This window comes from Silurus aristotelis (genome assembly GCF_946808225.1).
Source record: "Silurus aristotelis genome assembly, chromosome: 2".
NCBI lineage: Eukaryota > Metazoa > Chordata > Actinopteri > Siluriformes > Siluridae > Silurus > Silurus aristotelis.
The window spans coordinates 31,651,824-31,672,413 of record NC_139575.1 but is presented as its reverse complement, the minus strand read 5'-3'; the positions used below and the strand labels follow the sequence as shown (position 1 = coordinate 31,672,413).

The 20,590-nt window shown below is 37.4% G+C and overlaps 1 protein-coding gene across 3 annotated transcripts; it reads right to left on the bottom strand.

The window, feature by feature from the left end:
• Nucleotides 1-210: 210 nt before the first annotated feature.
• Nucleotides 211-19,525, bottom strand: st6gal2b (ST6 beta-galactosamide alpha-2,6-sialyltranferase 2b). 3 transcript variants are annotated; one of them, XM_083533858.1, is made up of 6 exons: nucleotides 19,431-19,525; nucleotides 9,361-9,963; nucleotides 4,778-4,875; nucleotides 4,582-4,683; nucleotides 3,316-3,490; nucleotides 211-813 (listed from the first exon to the last, which is right to left on the bottom strand). In XM_083533858.1, the coding sequence occupies exons 2-6, from the start codon at nucleotides 9,956-9,958 to the stop codon at nucleotides 557-559; spliced, it is 1,230 nt and encodes a 409-aa protein (XP_083389984.1). In that variant the 5' UTR covers nucleotides 9,959-9,963; nucleotides 19,431-19,525; the 3' UTR covers nucleotides 211-556. The 3 variants fall into 3 exon arrangements, with proteins under 3 accessions (XP_083389984.1, XP_083389983.1, XP_083389985.1); XM_083533857.1 differs by lacking the exon at nucleotides 19,431-19,525 and adding an exon at nucleotides 13,896-14,079; XM_083533859.1 differs by lacking the exon at nucleotides 19,431-19,525 and adding an exon at nucleotides 11,577-11,729.
• Nucleotides 19,526-20,590: the final 1,065 nt, after the last annotated feature.

The window sequence follows — 20,590 nt, the reverse complement described above, 5'->3', positions numbered from 1 at the left end:
TGAAAAGAGAAATTTGATATTTCACCAAATCAATGGATTAAAACTAAAGTAACGAGCCTGTTTTGAAAATGTAAGAAGTAGAAAGTACAGATATGTGTAAAAATGTAATGAGTAAAAGTAAAAAGTTGTCTGAAAAATAAATAGTGGAGTAAAGTACTGATACCAGAAAAACGAAGTATTTGTACTCCGTTACTTCCCACCTCTGGTGACGCCTAATATTTTGCTTACAGCAGCATATTGTAAAATTTTACTTGCGTATGACTGCTTGTGGCTCAACCTAAGTTCCAAACTGCAGTCTGATAACCATTACATTGATTATATTGTGCAACATGAAGGTTAAACCTATAATGATTTGGCAGCATTCTTGTAGTTATTATTACACTGAATATTGAATGCTAAAATTAGCGCACATTTGCCTGATGCACAGCATACAGTCATTGGCTAGATGTAAAGGAGAAACCTTTGTGATTTGTAAGATGTGTTTTGAAGGTATAAATTATTTTTGTTTTCTGTTTGTGCTTTTTAAATGATCTCAGAGTTTATTCTGCCATCTTTATTACACTTCATGTCCTGAGCAGTCGATCTGACTAAACCCTGGGAGAGTAACCTTGCCCTTTGTTACAACTTCATCCAAAGAAACAGTGGTCATTCTTCTGATGAGGAGCTTCTCATAAAACAGCGGGTGATACGCTCCCAATGTGCAAGCAAAGTCATGGTAATGGTCGTAGTAGTGGCACAGGGTTGTGTGCCTTTTGGATGGGATGAACTCGTAGATGTCAAGCTTCTCGCATAAGCTCATCATTAGGATGATACCTTGAAACAAAATGGAAAAAAAAGGTGTCATTATTTTGTGAACGGCGTGAAAAAATGGCAAAGCTAATGGAAAGAAAGAGGACTTTGCAATTGATTATAGACATATATGCACACTTATTCAAGATAAGCCAATCACAACTGTGCTTATCAATTAGCATTCAAACTTTTTGATTCATAACTCACTTTATTGCAGCTACTTTATTGTGATCACATTCATAATAGTGCTTGGAGTCTATCCTGGTAGCACTTGGTACAAGTCAGAAATATTCCCTGAATCTGATACCAGTCTACCATAGGCAGTGTTGGGGGTAACGCGCGTTACGTAATAATATTACTTTTCTGGAGTAACGAGTAAAGTAGCGCGTTACTTTATAAATTTACACATTAATATCTGAGTTACTTTTTTAAAAAGTAATGCGAGTTACTTTTCAGTAAAAAATTTTTTTGCATACAAAAATAAATACTGAATTAAAATGAACGTAGTCACGTAGAATCGCGCACTCATACGTGCGAGCAGCAGGAACAAAAGCTGGTCAGAAGCGGAGATGGCAAACCAGAGAATTACATTACTGTGATGGAAGTATTATTATTATTTTGAAATAGTCGAAGAAAAAGGAGAAGGGAATAATGGTTAAGTGTAGATTATGTGTTGGTGAAAAGCTCTTGTCAACTGCAAAAAATACCACTTCAAAAAAATAAACATCTGCATGCAAAGCACAGCACTACAGATGTGTGTGTGTGTGTGTGTGTATAATGTTGAATATATGCAACATTATGCAATGTTGCATATATGGAAATGGAGACAGAAATATAGAAAACTTTTGCCGACTTTTCACCACTCAGATCTATAGACTGCTCAGAATAAAAGTTTTCCGTGGGAGACACATGTACGATGCCATCGCAGCAGAGATAGAGAGCAAATTCACAGCTCATTTGCTCTTTGTGGGAAGATAAACTGCCACGGTCACTGATAATAGCGCAAACTTTGTAAAAGCGTTTAGAATGTTTCAAGCTGATGATGAAGCAGAGAATGATGTAGACTAGGATGAGGTCATATTTACGGACGTTTTATGAGATGACAGCGAAAGGTATGTTCTCCCTCCACATCACAGGTGTGCCACCCACACAACTTTTGCCCTGATATAACATTTCTTAATGGCAATTATCTATATTACACCTGTTACACCTGTAAGGGGTGAAAGAGATACAAGTAACGCAAAAGTAATATAACGCGTTAATTTCCATAAAAAGTAACAAAATAACGTAATTAGTTACTTTTTTGGGGAGTAACTCAATATTGTAATGGATTACTTTTAAAAGTAAAGTTGCCCAACACTGACCATAGGGCATCACACAAACTCTAAGGCATAAGCTGCAACACTGCCTGGTTTGGGAATTGCGGCTCACAAGACCCTACAGTGGATAGTTAGGACAGCTGAGAAGATCATTGGAGTCTTTCTCCCCTTCTACCATCAGGAAAGAGGTACTAAAGCATTCGGGCCTCACATCCAGACTGTGTAACAGTCTTTTTTTCCCTCAAGCCATCAGGCTCCTCAACACACAAACCCACACACACTCAACTGTGTGTGACTGAACTGTTACAAATCTGAATTCAAACCCGCACTTAATAATCTTTATAATTCATACACATCCATGTCTACAGCAACACCCACATTATATTATAACATTATAACTGACCTTGTCTCCTTTCACTGTGTACTGTGGCAGCCAGAGATGGTAAGTAATGACTTTCATGCTTTCACTCATTTAATTTTTTACACAAATATCCTTACTTTCTACTTCTTACATTTTGAAAACAGGCTTGTTACTTTAGTTTTAATATATTTGATGACATGATAAAATTAAAATGAAAACATTTCTTTTCATGCCCATCAACCTATTTCTGGTCATTGTGTGGCTTTTTCAATCTACTACCAGTGTATCATTTCCTGGCAATCAGGCACCACACATGCAGGCTAGTTTACGAAGCTAACAATTAGCAAGGCAGAAGGCAACAAAGTAGTATGGGGTTAACGTGGCTGAGACAGCAAGAGTCAGCGATGTAAACATGATCAAGAACAGAGACATTCCTGATCACCTGAACATCACCTTTTCTCTGTTTGTGTTTTAGTGATTGTTCAGTCTGGATACATTTATTGGAAAACAACATTTTAAATTCTTTTGTATTAATATGATGTGAGGTCCAGTTACCAGCATGACACAAACAGGTAGTATTAATAGCTACTTTTTAATTATATGTCAGAGCCCAAACTTCTTTACTATAACTTGAATGAAAAAGTATAGTCACCACTTCAACTTTTAACAGAGTCTTTTAAAACATGAGTATCTGTACTTCTACTTGAGTAAAGGATGTATGTACTTTTGCAATCTCTGGCATCAGCTATATATGATTGAAATGACAAAAAAACACCTTATTTATATATTTTTTATATAATATATATATATATATATTTTTTTTTTTAAATACGAGGTTAATCTGACCTATAAACCCTGATGAGGGAGGATTGGGATGGACGTTCTCTTCTGTGTTGCTCTGAAGAAAGTCCCACAGGTTCCAAAGGAAGTCTGGGTGCATGATGTAGAAAGCCTGTGATGGAGATCTCCTCCTTTGTTTAATATATGGTGTAAAAAGGTTATGATCGGGTTTCTTGTACCACTGGAAAAGACCCAAAAGACATGTAATGAAAGATCTGGAATGTTATGCAAATAATTCGATTTAACCATAGTCTGTGGAGATATATATATATATATATATACACATATATATACACACACATACACACACACACGGACTAATTTATGTTTATTATTAGTGAAACCATACTCAACGTGCATGAAGTAAAAAATATTCTTGTAATGTTTTAACATAATAATGGTGTTTAAACTACTTCATTTGGTCTTGATTTGAGACTTGGTGCATCAGTAAAAATAAAGTTTTATAATTAAAAATCATTTTTTAGTTGTATTTTGTTCAAAAATAAATGTTGTGCTGTTTTGAAGGTTTTAATTTCGCGTCTTTTATATTAATTTATATATATTTTTGTATAAAAATGGTCAAACAGAAATGCACACTGTATAATTGATGCATTAAATTGTTCAGTTAAAATGAATGTTATTAACTCGTTAATTTTGAAAGCCCTAATATCAGTAACAGAATCAGAAAAAGCTTTATTACCAAGTATGTTTACACACACTAGGAATTTGACTTGGCGACAGGAGCTTCCAGTGCAGGAGAAAGTACGATGAAATAAAAAACAGATAATTAAATGATGCACTGTATACAGAAACATTGTGTAGATGAATGTACAGATGTTATTTACACGTGTGCAGTTTACAAATATACCATTCGGATCCTATGTATAAATGTGTCAGTTATTATGGACAGTCTATAGTTATGAATATTTTAACTGATCATAATGGAGTATAGCCTGTGGGAAAAAACTGTTTTTGTGCCTGGCTGTTCTGGTAGAGAATGCTCTGTAGTGCCGACAAGAAGGCAACAGTTTGAAGAGAGAGTGGGCTCGGTGTTTGGGGTCCGAAGACATTTTCTTAGCCCTTTTTCTCACTCTGGACGAGTAAAGATCTTGGAAGTTGGGCAGCAGGGCAACAATAATCCTCTCAGCAGTCCTGACGGTTGTAGCCTCTTGATGTCTGATTTGGTAGCCGAACCAAACCAGACAGTTATAGATATACACAGGACAGACTCAGTGATGGCCAAGTAGAACTGTTATATATCATAATACTCACGTTTTCAAGGTTGCCAGAATATGGAGCAGGGTCCCAAGCCAGAAGTGTAATATTCTTATAAATATTACTGTAAGCAAACCTATGCCGTGGATCAGTCATAATCTGTTCACAGACAGATAGAATGTATTTATATTACTATAGAAAGCTATATAATTTTTGCATACAAAGAGACATCTGGATTTGGACTTTGGTCTACCTGTGAGTTGATAATGCGGATGGTGGTCTTGCTGCCCACATCATTCTCATAGCCCTCAGTTGGAGCAGCATTAAACCGAAGCACTGCATCGTGAGAATCTATTGACAACAATAATACTCATTCATTTACCTATTGTAACCAAGTTAACATGGTCAGGGTTGTAAAGTCTATAAATACTGGGTGTGACGTGAGAAGGCCCTCTGGATAAACTGCCTTCCACGTCTTTCAAAAATGGCAAAATACAACGTTTTTTCACACTTAACAACAGCTCATTAGAAAATTCAGAAAAATCTGACACATGCACTCTTGTACAAGTGTGCTCTCATTTACTTTTGCTACATTTAACTGTTAAGGGTAAAAGCTAAAAAAAAAAAAAAAAACAACAACACCCATATATAACAATATAGTCATCTTGTAGAAAAAGGTCAAATGAACAATGTTTTTTTCTGTAAAATAAACACAATTGACAATTTACTCTTCTCAACTTGGTGAATCTGAAAAATATTAAATAAAAAAAAAACATTGATTCTTATTTCTGTTAAAAAAATGTGAACATTTAGCCATTAAACTTATATACATAGATATATTTATTATTTCTTGTTTAGATCACTAAACGCTTAATATTTTGCTATTTTTGGCTCAGATTCTTCTACTGTATATTATTTAGGAATAACTTGATATGTCCTTCTATGACATCTAGATGGCAGCAAAGACTGCATCACCTCACTTCAGGGGTGAAACATGATAAGAATAGCATGTGGATAAACAGAGATCTTTGAAATGTATATTAAAAGTAAACAGTAGCAAATCCATGGCGCTGGAATGTCTATAATAATAATAATAAACTGACAATTCAATGTAACAAATTTTGCACAAAATAGACTGTCACATGTAGATGTAGACAATATTTCTTTTATGATCATGTGTAAATAGATTGTGCAAAGTGTGAAATGTTTCTGAATGGGGGGAGTAAAATAGCAAAAAGAAATAAATTAAAAAACGTTCAGTATTGCACATACTTTTACTGTCTATCAGTAACTTCCGGCAGTAATGGTCATGCTGAAACACATTTAACAAGGAATCCTTATGTAACAACAATTTGTACAACTCATTAAATTAGCATTGCATGAAACAAACTAAGAAAGAACATAAATGCAGAATATAACAAAAATTCATTAAGAGGGAACAGATGAGTGTGAGGTAAGAGGGAACAGATGAGTAAAAAATATAGATAACGTTGAGAAGAAAACAATAATATTAATATAATTTTATAAAGTAAAATCATTTTATAAACATTAATTTTTAAACATGTATGAAAGCTTGATTCCAATACAATTACAATTATATTGACTAAGTGAGCAATTACTAAGCAACAAGAACATTGAGAATGGATTTGGACTGTAATAAATATAAACATACCTTCATACGTGTAATATATATATATATATATATATATATATATACAGTGGGTACGGAAAGTATTCAGACCCCCTTAAATTTTTCACTCTTTGTTATATTGCAGCCATTTGCTAAAATCATTTAAGTTCATTCTTCTTCCTCATGAATGTACACACAGCTCCCCATACTGACAGAAAAACACAGAATTGTTGACCTTTTTGCAGATTTATTAAAAAAGAAAAACTGAAATATCACATGGTCCTAAGTATTCAGACCCTTTGCTGTGACACTCATATTTTTAACTCAGGTGCTTTCCATTTCTTCTGATCATCCTTGAGATGGTTCTACACCTTCATTTGAGTCCAGAAATTTTTGATTATACTGATTGGACTTGATTAGGAAAGCCACACACCTGTTTATATAAGACCTTACAGATCACAATGCATGTCAGAGCAAATGAGAATCATTAAGGTCAAAGGAACTGCCTGAAGAGCTCAGAGACAGAATTGTGGCAAGGCACAGATCTGGCCAAGGTTCCAAAAAAATTTCTGCTGCACTTAAGGTTCCTAAGAGCACAGTGGCCTCCATAATCCTCAAATGGAAGACGTTTGGGACGACCAGAACCATTCCTAGAGCTGGCCGACCGGCCAAACTGAGCTATCGGGGGAGAAGAGCCTTGGTGAGAGAGGTAAAGAAGAACCCAAAGATCACTGTGGCTGAGCTCCAGAGATGCAGTCGGGAGATGGGAGAAAGTTGTAGAAAGTCAACCATCACTGCAGCCCTTCACCAGTGGGGCTTTATAGCAGAGTGTCCCGACGGAAGCCTCTCCTCAGTGCAGGACACATGAAAACCCGCATGGAGTTCTCCAAGATGGTGAGAAATAAGATTCTCTGGTCTGATGAGACCAAGATAGAACTTTTTGGCCTTAATTCTAAGCGGTATGTGTGGAGAAAACCAGGCACTGCTCATCACCTGTCCAGTACAGTCTCAACAATGAAGCATGGTGATGGCAGCATCATGCTGTGGGGGCGTTTTTCAGCTGCAGGGACAGGACGACTGGTTGCAATCAAGGGAAAGATGAATGCGGCCAAGCACAGGGATATCCTGGACGAAAACCTTCTCCAGAGTGCTTTGGACCTCAGACTGGGCTGAAGGTTTACCTTCCAACAAGACAATGACCCTAAGCACACAGCTAAAATAACGATGGAGTGGCTTCACAACAACTCCGTGACTGTTCTTGAATGCCCCAGCCAGAGCAATGACTTAAACCCAATTGAGCATCTCTGGAGAGACCTAAAAATAGCTGTCCACCAACGTTTACCGTCCAACCTGACAGAACTGGAGAGGATCTGCAAGGAGGAATGGCAGAGGATCCCTGAATCCAGGTGTGAAAAACTTGTTGCATCTTTCCCAAAAAGACTCCTGGCTGTATTAGATCAAATGGCTGCTTCTACTAAATACTGAGCAAAGGGTCTGAATACTTAGGACCATGTGATATTTCAGTTTTTCTTTTTTAATAAATCTGCAACAATGTCAACAATTCTGTGTTTTTCTGTCAATATAGGGTGCTATGTGTACATTCATGAGGAAAAGAAATGAACTTAAATGATTTTAGCAAATGGCTGCAAAATAAAAAAGAGTGAAAAATTTAAGGGTGTCTGAATACTTTCCGTACCCACTGTATATATATATATATATATATATATATATATATATATATATATAAAACCCTACAATGGTTTAGGATCACAGGTTGCATTTAAACGCCTATCACTGCACACCGTAACAATGATGGAACTGTAATGAATGGGCATTCAGTGACACCCAGATGAAGATGGCTTCACTTTTGAGTACATCATCTCAAGATTTCTTCCTCATGCCACCTCAAGGAGCTTTTCCTTGCCACAATTGCCATTGGCTTGCTCATTAGGGACAAACTTACTTAATATGTTCATGTTAACCAGCACTAAGTTAAAATAATAATAATAATTTTAAAAAGTGTAATATAAAAAGTATAAATAATGTGAAATAAACCTGCAAATACTATCAAGTACAGGAGTATTACAAATTCAATAAAACTTTGTGTGTAAAACGTTTTTAACAATAGACAATGTCTCAAAGCAGCTTTACACCGATAACGTGATAAGAAAGAACAAATAAGATTGTTCCTTAGAATTGTATGTTTGTCACTAATGACAACTGTTTTGTAAATTACTAGAAACAAAGCAATGATTGGCGTGTTGACTTTTAGATTTAGTTTAAGGCAGGGGTGTCTAATCTTTTACACAAATGACCGCTGTGGGTGCAGGTTTTCATTCCAACCAAGCAAAGGCCATACCTGGTAGTCATTGTAGGATTGGGGTGGCCTTTATTTGGTTTGAATAAAAACTAGCACCCACAGTGGGAAATCAAAAAAGATTGGACACCCCTGGTTTATGGGCTTTAACAATTTAAAAAAAAAAAAAAAAAAAAGTATTAGCTCGATCATAACACTAAAGAATAAATAAAAAAAAATAAAGAAAAGAAAACAGAATTTTTAGAGATGTAGCAGAGAATGGAGGTCAAATTAACAATTTGGTACATTATTGAATGCACCGACAACCTCAACAGGCATGGAAGACTAAAGTGGATTGTGGAATATTGCTTTTCTGGTGAAGAAAAAACAAAAACACTCCACAACATCTAACCAGGTTAAAAAAAAAAAACTTGTGAGTGGGGGTTGGGGTTTCACGTGTACAATTGAGACGCACCTCCATGAACGTAAATACAGAAGGTTTAACAGCATGCAAGCCACTGGTAATGCTTATTAGACTGCTAGAAAACATCTAAAACTTGCCACATTCTGGAATAAGATTCTTTAGACAATGAATTCCAAGATTAAAGGTAGAAAAGAGTATGAAAAAGGTATATAAAGTAAATGATTGGCAAACTCAGCATGCCCATGGGTTCCAGACTCCAGTCAGTCACTGCCTCTAAGCAATAAAACTAATTATCATATTTTAAGCTATTAAAAAGTTAATGAAAGCTGAAAGTCTACACAATCAAGCAATTAATCTAAACCAAATATTTATTCATTTTAATAAATTTGTATTAGTTATTCATACCTGGGGGAAAAAAAACATTTTGGTCTTTAGTGTTTTTTATTTTATTTACATTAAACAAATCTCAACCAATAACCAACTCACCAATCTCCCTACCCAGGGACGAGTTGAGAATGGCACCTGCTGAGGAAACCACAGCACATGTCCTGTAGGGGGCACTAATGGCCTGCTCCAGAGGTTGATGAGGCACCAGCTTCTTCCATCCCAGGCTGGCAAATGGTTCCTCAAACCCGGTCAGGGTCTTGAGTGGTTCCTGCTGCTTCAGCTGGCACAGGAGTTGTTTTCTGTCTCTCTGCTTCTTCCATTGTCCTGTGTATGTCACCTTGTAAAGGTTGATAGCAGTATAGTTCTTCTTGACATTCAGAAGATATGAACTCAGCATGTTAGAGGATGCCCTTCCCATCCATAGTCCTCTAACCACTTTATCTGCCCAGTTCTCATCTGAACCCCCTTCAGGAAGTATGTCTGGTCTGCCATGATGGCGATTTTTTTCAATAGGCCTTAACTTGCCCTGTATGGAAGTTGAAAGTACAAAAGGGCGGAAGATGCTCAAGTTGGAGTTTGTGCTATGACAGAAAAAAATAATCGATAGTAGCAGCCAAGCAACAATAACCACAAAAAACAGCTTCTGGTATTTCTTCTTCTTCATCCTGTGCTGCCAATCAGGGCTCGCCTCAGACATCAATCCTTAGATTGGGAAAAGATAGAACATAATGCTTATAGCTGTAGAATACGATTTAAAAATAATGAAACAAAGTAAGACTTGTTTTTTTTAAATGGAGTTTTGGATCAATGACATCCAAAGTGTTTATGGCAATGCAGCCAATCTCGTTGCTTTAAAGCTGTACCGTAAAGCCCAGCTTTCATCTCTAAAATATCCTTAACTCTGTGCCTGCAAACGAAATACACACACACACACACACACACACACACACACACACACACACACACACACACACACACACACACACACAGAGGAAAATAAGTATTTAAACACATTGCTATTTTGCAAGTTCTCCCACTTAGAAATCATGGAGGGGTCTGAAATTGTCATCGTAGGTGCATGTCCACTGTGAGAGACATAAACTAAAAAAAAAAAATCCAGAAATCACAATATATGATTTTTAAACTATTTATTTGTATGATACAGCTGCAAAAAAGTATTTGAACACCTGTCTATCAGCTAGAATTCTGACCCTCAAAGACCTGTTAGTCTGCCTTTAAAATGTCCACCTCCACTACATTTATTATCCTAAATTAGATGCACCTGTTTGAGGTCGTTAGCTGCATAAAGACACCTGTCCACCCCATACAATCAGTAAGAATCCAACTACTAACATGGCCAAGACCAAAGAGCTGTCCAAAGACACTAGAGACAAACTTGTACACCTTCACAAGGCTGGAAAGGGCTACAGGGAAATTGCCAAGCAGCTTGGTGAAAAAAGGTCCACTGTTGGAGCAATCATTAGAAAATGGAAGAAGCTAAACATGACTGTCAATCGCCCTCGGACTGGGGCTCCATGCAAGATCTCACCTTGTGGGGTCTCAATGATCCTAAGGAAGGTGAGAAATCAGCCCAGAACTACACGGGAGGAGCTGGTCAATGACCTGAAAAGAGCTGGAACCACCGTTTTCAAGGTTACTGTTGGTAATACACTAAGACGTCATGGTTTGAAATCATGCATGGCACGGAAGGTTCCCCTGCTTAAACCAACACATGTCCAGGCACGTCTTAAGTTTGCCAATGACCATTTGGATGATCCAGAGGAGTCATGGGAGAAAGTCATGTGGTCAGATGAGACCAAAATAGAACTTTTGGGTCATAATTCCACTAAACGTGTTTGGAGGAAAAAGAATGAGGAGTACCATCCCAAGAACACCATCCCTACTGTGAAGCATGGGGGTGGTAGCATCATGCTTTAGGGGTGTTTTTCTGCACATGGGACTGGGCAACTGCACTGTATTAAGGAGAGGATGACTGGGGCCATGTATTGCGAGATTCTGGGGAACAACCTCCTTCCCTCAGTTAGAGCATTGAAGATGACTGACATTTGTTTTTGTTATTCCTGCTTCCAGGCATGTATCCATGTTACAATTACACAAACAATGTCTATTGTCTTTGTACTTAAATATAAACAAAAGTTTGTGTTAATGTTTTTAAAAATTCATAAACAAAACCCCCAAAAAGTAGAACATTACAGCATCAAGATAAAAAATTAATGAGAGGAACTATTGAGGTTTCTGTAGCATTGTAGTTCAGGTTTGGCTCATTCTACTAGGCAAATAATTTTGATCTTTACCAAGGATATAAGATTCAGCTGATAGATTTCAATTTACTCCATAAACTCCACAGATTGTCTCAGCCATGTTGAGTTTTTATTGTATGTTTGGGGTTGTGTTCCCCATCTTGCTTGCATGACAGACTTATTTTCTGTTCCTGTTAAATAGTTCCGATTCAGGTTTCCTTAAAAAAAAAAAAATTAAAACACAGTTATCACTTCCTACAATCTGCCATTTTTAAAAGCTACACTTACATATTTAACAACCAGTGTTACTTCTCTATAACCTATGAAACACCTAACAAGTTTGTGCCCTTCCTCTACCACTGTACACTGTAATCAAGGGATATAATCAGATGATGTGTAATCATGTTTTTCAATTAGCTGGCCTTGTTGATCTTTTTGGATGATTGTAGCTAGAATATAAAATAAATATGAAAAGCGGTGTATACAATTGTGTATCCTGATTGTCTGCTGTTGATATTCAGTATTAGGCACTACTTTTTGTATTTTGTAACATCCCATTTGCTGTGTTCATATTAAGCTTACAAATGACCAAAGTTTCTTAAGTGTGGGTTGTGTATCATCTGCAATAGTTTTGGCAATGTGTGTGTGTGTGTGTGTGTGTGTGTGTGTGTGTGTGTGTGTGTGTGTGTGTGTGTGTGTGTGTGTGTGTGAGCGAGCTAGCTACAAGGAACAACTCTTGTGTTAACAGCTTTTAAAATAGTTGACCAATTTCTGCATTCACCACTCTGCAAAAAAATAAAAGGTACAACTCTGTATTAACTGAAAAGAGTACAAATGTGTGTACTGTATGTGTGGCATTCACCGTTTCATTATGCATGCACGTTTATTTACCAATTACTAACATTATTATCGAATATGTAATGTGTCTGATAATCCTACTCATATTTACAAGCACAAAGAGCAAAATGTATTGTGTATCAACTTGATATGTCTGGTTAAACAGTGCCTTACAAAGTCATCATACCCTTTAAAAACCTGTGCCTTTTGTCACATTACTAAGAATTGGAAATTGTATGGTACCACCAACACATCTGTGGATGACCGAGCCTAGAGTATATTGATCAGAGAAGCTTCCGAGAGACCAGAAGCAACTTTGAAAGACTTACAAGGCTTTATGGCAGGGACTGGTCTTTATGGCTGAGACTGTGCATGTGACCACTATCTCACAAGCTTTACCCAAAGCTGCCCTACTGTGAAGCATGGTGGTAGCAGCACTATGTTGTGGGGGTGTTTCTCTTCTGTGGGGATTGGGCGATTTTTAAGGATAAAGTAATTCTTGAAGAAAACCTGCATCCCTCTACTTGACAGCTGAAAATAACATGTTCCAACAGGTTCCTAAACATACCACCAAAAGAACATGCACAGGCTTAAATACAGCGCTCTGACTTCCAACAGAAGATATCTGAATGGACTTGAAGTGAGTAGTCCACTGCTGCTCATCACAAAATGTGACTGAACTTGAAAAATTCTGCTAAGAAGAAGAATAAATATTCCCCAATCTACATGTGCAAAAGACTCATCCAGGAAGTGGAAAGTGTACAAAGCAAAAGATGGCTCTACAAAAGTATTAAATCAGGGGACTGATGACTTTGCCAGCATTGTTATTCTTATTTTTCAGTTGTTTTGTATGAATTTTTCTTTCAATAGTGTGATATTGTATGAAAGGTTTGTAAATAAAGCTGGAGAAAGTGTATTATTTTAATTTTAAACTGTATGACAAAAAGTATTTCAAAGGGCCAAGACTTTTTTTTCTATACACACTGTATGCACAAATATTACAAATTACAAAAATAAAATTGTTTAAATGTGTCTGATCCCCTTTCTAAACACAATATAAATAAAACATTACTGTAGTAGAGTCATAGAATTGTACATTATTATTATATTTAACACCATACCCTTGTATACACTTTTCAATAGCACAATTAATTGGGCAAAACAGAACCTGGTAAAACTCAGAAGGCAAAACATAATATTAGTTGGCTTTTTAGTACAATAAATGTTTAATAGTATTTTTATTTCTGACCTGGTGATAGATTTGACAGTACATGTTTATAGTGATTTATTTTCTCTAGTTAACTATGACTTTTTTTTTACCCATGAACGTCTTCATTCAAACACCGCAGCGCTTTACATAAAACAATACCAGATTATATAGAGTTAGAGTTTAACTACTAGAGTAGCATAGAGTTAGAGTTTAACTACTTTTTGAAGTTGCTCTATTTTTTAGACATAGCATTTTATCAAATAAATGTTAAATTCATAGAATAATATCTCCGTGATATTTCGCTATATTCAAGAAGTCACACTTACCCATCAATCCTCCGTCGCATTATTCATTTAACGGCGTTGTTTTATAAGATTTGTGACAATATTAGCCTAATTAAACAAAATATATATTTAAAATAACAGGTTTAGCTATCTCTCCCTCGCTTTTCTGCTAAAGGTTACAACTGCTTTCATTCTCATTCCAAAAGTTTTGATGCTGGAAATGCGGATGGGCGGGTTTTATACGGATATACTGAGCGTCTATTTGTCAAAAGAAATTAGATTGACACAAAGCTCGACCTATCACCAGTCAATGACAGTCAACGAGCCCAGGTAATTTGTAAAGTGTATTGTTACAACCGAGAGCAATGCTTTCATGATTAGGATTATTAGACCAGTCCAACCACTTTCCAGTGGACATTCAGATTATATATTAGTGCTGATAATCCCCTCATTGAAACCGGTGTAAAAAAAAGTGACAAACTGTCCACCAAGAACATCAGACTGAACAGCTGGACACAGTGAGGATAGGTCAGCATTTGTATAGGATCTGTATGTGCAGCATCTGTCGTTTTAAAATCTCCCTGCTGCTGCCCCACTTTAATATAATTCCTTTTGATCTGACTTGAATAATTTTTATTTTTTTTGTTTGCATGTGCTTAATAGTATTATTATCTGCAATTATTGTCTGTAATCACTGACAGGCAGTGCATTTTTCAAATAGGCCTCAAGTATTGTCCTACCTGAATCAATCTACCTCCTAATACAGTACCATCATTAAGACGTCATGGTTTTAGAAGCCTTCAATATTTTACAAAAACGCAGTATAACAGCGCTGCATCAAGTATCTCAAGCAGCGAGAATGGATAGCATTACTAAAGCAAGAAACCCAATTAACACAATTCTCATTTCACTGCAGCCACAGCTGCACCACCCACACACATGATCTCCAGCAGAAGTATCAATATTAACCTCATTAAATGACCCTGGTAATCTAGTGGTTAGGATGCGGCACTCTCACCGCTGCGGCCCGGGTTCGATCCCCGGTCAGGGAACCAACCCCAGCCACTCTTAGTGCACCGGCACTAAGAGCCCAAGCCCGTAAAGGTGACTTAACTGTTTACATGCTGGTCTTGAAACATGATGAATACAGAATAAAGTGTGACAATAAAACAGTAAGTAAAAGCAGTACATTCTGCTTTATTTGCATTTGCCTAAACAGGGAGCTTGGCATCATTTCTTGGCAGTCATTTTAATAATGTTTGGGTTTCGGTTCTGTTCTGTGGAAACGCTCAAATTAGAGTGAAGGTGTGCATCAGTGAGATGACTCCTGTGTGTGCTTTATTTCGTCTTTACAACAGATATGCACTTTGAAAAATGCAGGGAGCTCGAGCAGCCTCTAGGTAGAGATGGACTATCATTTCACGGATGAAACGTGGAAACTGTGCAGTGCCAACAAAGTCAAACTCAATTTCATATTACCTTGGGGACTGATACAGTGTGGGGGCCGGAAGTGGCCCAGGGGCCTTGAGTTGGACATGTCGGCTACATGTAGTGTATTGTCCAACAAATAGTTACTCCCTCCTGTTTTTTCTAAAGGTAAAGGTGCTTTATACTTGTCACAAGTACATTAAGGCACAGTAAAAAATATTTCTTTGCATATCTCAGCGATGCAGACATAGCAAAAGTACACACATCCTTTACTTAAGTAAACGTACAGATACTCATGTTTTAAAATACTTGGGTAAAAGTTGAAGTACTGACTATACTTTTTTTACTTAAGTTAAAATAAAGTAGTTTGGCCTCTGACATGTAATTAAGTAAAAAGTAGCCATTACGACTACCTGTTTTAGTGTCACGCTGGTAACTAGACGTCACATCATATTAATATTAGGGCTGTCAATCAATTACAAATATTTAATCGCAATTAATGGCGATTGATATTGTTGATGGAGAAGTATAGAGAAGGACAGAAGGAGCTGCATTGTGTATTTGTGGATTTAGAGAAAGCGTACGACAGGGTGCCGAGAGAGGAGTTGTGGTATTGTATGAGAAAGTCAGGTGTGTCAGAGAAGTATGTGAGGGTGGTGCAGGACATGTATGAGGACAGTGTGACGGCAGTGAAGTGTGCAGTAGGTACGACAGACTGGTTCAGGGTGAAGGTTGGACTGCATCAAGGATCGGCCCTGAGCCCTTTCCTGTTTGCAGTGGTGATGGACAGGTTGATGGACAAGGTCAGACAGGAGTCTCCCTGGACTATGATGTTTGCAGATGATATTGTGATTTGTGGTGAGAGTAGAGAGCAGGTTGAGAAGAGCCTGGAGAGGTGGAGATATGCGCTGGAGAGAAGGGGAATGAAAGTTAGTAGGAGTAAGACAGAGTACATGTGTGTGAATGAGAGGGAGGGCAGTGGAGTGATGCGGTTGCAGGGAGAAGTGGTGGAGAAGGTGGAGGAGTTCAGGTACCTGGGGTCAACAGTGCAAAGTAATGGAGAGTGTGTTAGAGAAGTAAAGAAAAGAGTGCAGGCAGGGTGGAGTGGGTGGAGAAGAGTGATAGGAGTGATTTGTGATAGTAGGGTATCTGCAAGAATGAAAGGGAAAGTTTATAGGACTGTGGTGAGACCTGCGATGTTGTATGGATTAGAGACAGTGGCATTGAGTAAAAGACAGGAGGTGGAGCTGGAGGTAGCAGAGCTGAAGATGTTAAGGTTTTCGTTGGGAGTGACGACTATGGACAAGATTAGAAATGAGTTTATTAGAGGGACAGCACATGTAGGATGTTTTGGTGACAAGGTGAGGGAGGCGAGATTGAGATGGTTTGGACATGTGCAGAGAAGGGACATGAATTATATTGGTAGAAAAATGCTGAAGATGGAGCCACCAGGTAGGAGGAAAAGAGGAAGGCCAAGGAGGAGGTTCATGGATGTGGTGAGGGAAGACATGCAGGTAGTTGGTGTAAAAGAGGCAGATGTAGAGGACAGGGTGGTATGGAGACGGATGATCCGCTGTGGCGACCCCTAATGAGAGCAGCCGAAAGAAGAAGAAGAAGAAGAATGGCGATTGATATATTACTAATGAGGTGATACCAGATAAACTGTACTACTTCTAACTTTTATACAGATTACATAATCAAAGATTATTTGTTTACTTAAAAGTAGACATTTTGAGGTTTATATTAATATATTTATTTACTGAGATTCAAGTTGTTTTATTTGTCTATGCGTGTATACAAATTAAATTAGACCCTTTACAGATTTCATTGATGTATTGCTCTTATCTGAACGATCAAAAAAGTCCAAGTAATTTAAGTTCAATAATAATAATTTAAATAAATTCAATGTACACAGACTAAAGTAGTTTAAGTTGGGTCCTTAAATTGTGACGATTTTGGCTCACATTGAACGAAAACCCACCAATTCACAAAAAAAAAAGACCATAAGATCAATAAAAAACGGTTTTAGTGAATTGTTGGCCTTCTGGAAATGTTCATTTTCTGTATATGCACTCAATACTTGGTAGTGGCTCCTTTTGCTTTAGTTACTGCCTCAAGTTGGCATGGCATGGAGGTGATCAGTCTGTGGCACTGCTGAGGTGGTATGAAAGCCCAGGTTTCTTTGACAGTGGCCTTCAGTTCATCTTTTTGATCATTTTTTGGTCTCTTGTTTCTCATTTTCCTCTTAACAATACCAATGAGTTTGCTGGCCAGTCAAGCATACCAGAACCATGGTCATTTAACCAACCTTTGGTGCTTTTGACAGTGTGGGCAGTTGCCACATCCTGCTTGAAAATGAAATCAGCATTTTTAAAAAGCTGGTCAGCAGAAAGAAGCATGAAGTGTTATAAAACTTCTAACAGTGTCTTTGGTTTTCAAAAAAAAACAGTGGAACCACACCAGCAGATGACACGGCACCCCAAATCATCACAGACTGTGGAAACTTAACACTGGACTTCAAGCAACTTGGGCTATGAGCTTGCCCACCCTTCTTCCAGACTCTAGGACATTGGTTTCCAAATGAAATACAAAACTTGCTCTCATTTGAAAAGAGGACTTTGGACCACTGACTGCATCATTCAGTAGAACACAACTGTTCTTAGTCATGTTTACATCACTCACTCCCTCTGTCTCACACGTTAACCCCATACTTCTTGTTGCTTTCTACCGGTGTGTGAGAGAGCCAGAAAATAAAAAGAAATATGTTGATGGACTGAAAACAGCAGTGAGAAAAGAAAATATTGACATTTGACCAAATAGATTCAAACTAAAGTAACAAGCCTGTTTTGAAAATGTAAGAAGTAGAAAGTACAGGTATTTGCTACCGCATTCAGTCACTTTCTAAATGAACTTCTTTCGGCTTCTCCCATTATGGGTCGCCACAGCGGATCATTGTTTTCATACCCCCTGTCCTCTACATCTGCCTTTTTCAAACCAACTCCCTCACCACAGCCATAAACCTCCTCCTTGGTCTTCCACTTTTCCTCCTTCCTAGCGATATACCCCATGTTCCTCCTCTGCACATGTCCAAGCCATCTCAATCACCCCTCCCTCACCTTGTCCCCAAAACGTCCTACATGCAATGTCCCTCTAATAAACCCGTTTCTAATCCTGTCCATCCTCGTCACTTATAATGAAAATTTTAACATCTTCAGCTCTGCTACCTTCAGCTCCACCTCCTGTCTTTTAGTCAATGCCACTGTCTTATTCTTCTTTCAGTCCTTACTCTCCTCCTCTTCTTCTTCACCTCTAAAGCCATCCTACAGACCACCATCCGAGGCTGTCTAGCTACACTGTCCCCTGCAACACCTACAGTCCCCAATCTCCAGGTGGCATCTCCTACATAGAATATAGCCCACCTGTGTGCACCTTCCTCCACTCTTATACGTCACCCTATGCGCCTCCTTATTCCTAAACATACGTATTCACCACTGCCATTTCCATCCATTTAGCAAAATCCCCTTCAGAATCACCCCTACACCATTTCTCTTTCCATCCACAACCATGATTGAACTGTCTAAACCTCCCTCTAATGTTTCTGGCCTTACTCCCTTTCCACTTGGTCTTCTGAACACACAACATATCTACCTTTCTCCTTTCCATCATATCAGCTACCTTTCTCCCTTTACCAGTCATAGTACCAGCATTTAAAGTACCAACCGGAACCTCCACTCTCCTCCACTTCTCCTTTCCCTGCTGTCTTTGTAGATGTCTTTAATGAAAAGATTTTACTGCATATTTTTTCCTTTTTCCAATTATATTTTATTTTTAATGATTAGCTATTTGAACTGTGGTTAAGATGCTATGAAGAAAATTAAACACTTCAAAAATCTTTTCCTAAACTACAGCGGATGCTGACAGCTTTATAGCCTAAACCAGATTAATAAAAAAAAACAACCTTAATTTAGTATAAATATTTAGGACATTTTATGTTTAATGATTGCTGTCAGAAAATTGCTTTCAGTTTTTCCATCTTTCAAAGTTAAGTGTAAAATCTGACCAGGCCTAACACATAATCTGTACTCCCAAATGTGCTGAAAGTCATAGATAAAAGATAAAAAGCTTAGAAACATAGCAATTATCACTTACTCTCATGAATCAGACCTATGTGAAAATCCTTCTATGGGCAGTTGGAAAATTTGACTCCTGCTAGCACAAAACACACTTGCATTTCCAATGACCTGAAATGAAAACACAACCTTTGCTCTGCACAAACACATTTTGTAAAAGCAAAGCTAAACTTGCTTGATGGCTACTTGCCCTGACAAACATGCCTCTGTTTGCTGTTGTGAGTAGGCACTGACTAATTGTGTGGGAAAAAATCTATGCAGTAAAAATATTTATATCGCTAATTATACACAAAATGTGATTTTCAAGTGTGTTCATTGCACTATATGATATATTATAAAATATGATTGTTGATTGAGCTTTTTGTTATAATTCTACATGTGCATTCTACATTCTACACCTATTCAAATTCTTTAAATGGTCATTTAAGCAGAATATTATCTGAGGTTTATATCTTACAAGTTTAATTCTTAAAGCAACAATTCAATATTTAACTGTACCACTGAATCTGGGATTGTAATTAAAATGATTATTTTGTATAAGTCACAGGCAAATCAGTGTGGTAATCTATTTGCATTTTCCTTTCATTGCCTTTAAAACCTAATTCTTGTTCTGACCCAAATGCTCTGATCATTCTACATTTACATAAAAATGACATTTATTTACTTTATTTTATGTATTTCTTTATTTGATTTATTTGATCCCCCATTGTCATCTCATTCAGGCATTTATTTCCACTAACACTAGTTAGTGTTCAATGGTAGTTCTAGTAGTCACTAGTAGGTTCAATGGGCACAAGATGTGATTTCATCTTGCATGGGTGGCATGGGTTGCCAGTGCTTTGCATGACATCCTTCAGACACACACACATTTGCATGTTTTTCTTAGTTTTTTGTTTTGCTGTGGTAGAAATCAAACCATTATCAGTTATTATGCTAACAACATTTTATTAGACCTGCAGTCCTAAGAAATAAATCTGATCCTGTTTTTTTACCGCATTACAGTGTACTGGGTCCTGATATGTTTGAGACCATTAAAAAAGTTTGAATAGGCTAATCCACTTATACAGTACTGGCAAGTTTTTAGCAGGAAGGAGGAAACCAGATAACGTAGAAAAGTCCCACAGGGAGAACAAACAAATCTCCACAAAGACAGTAACTCAAGCTTTCAAGAGTTCAGTT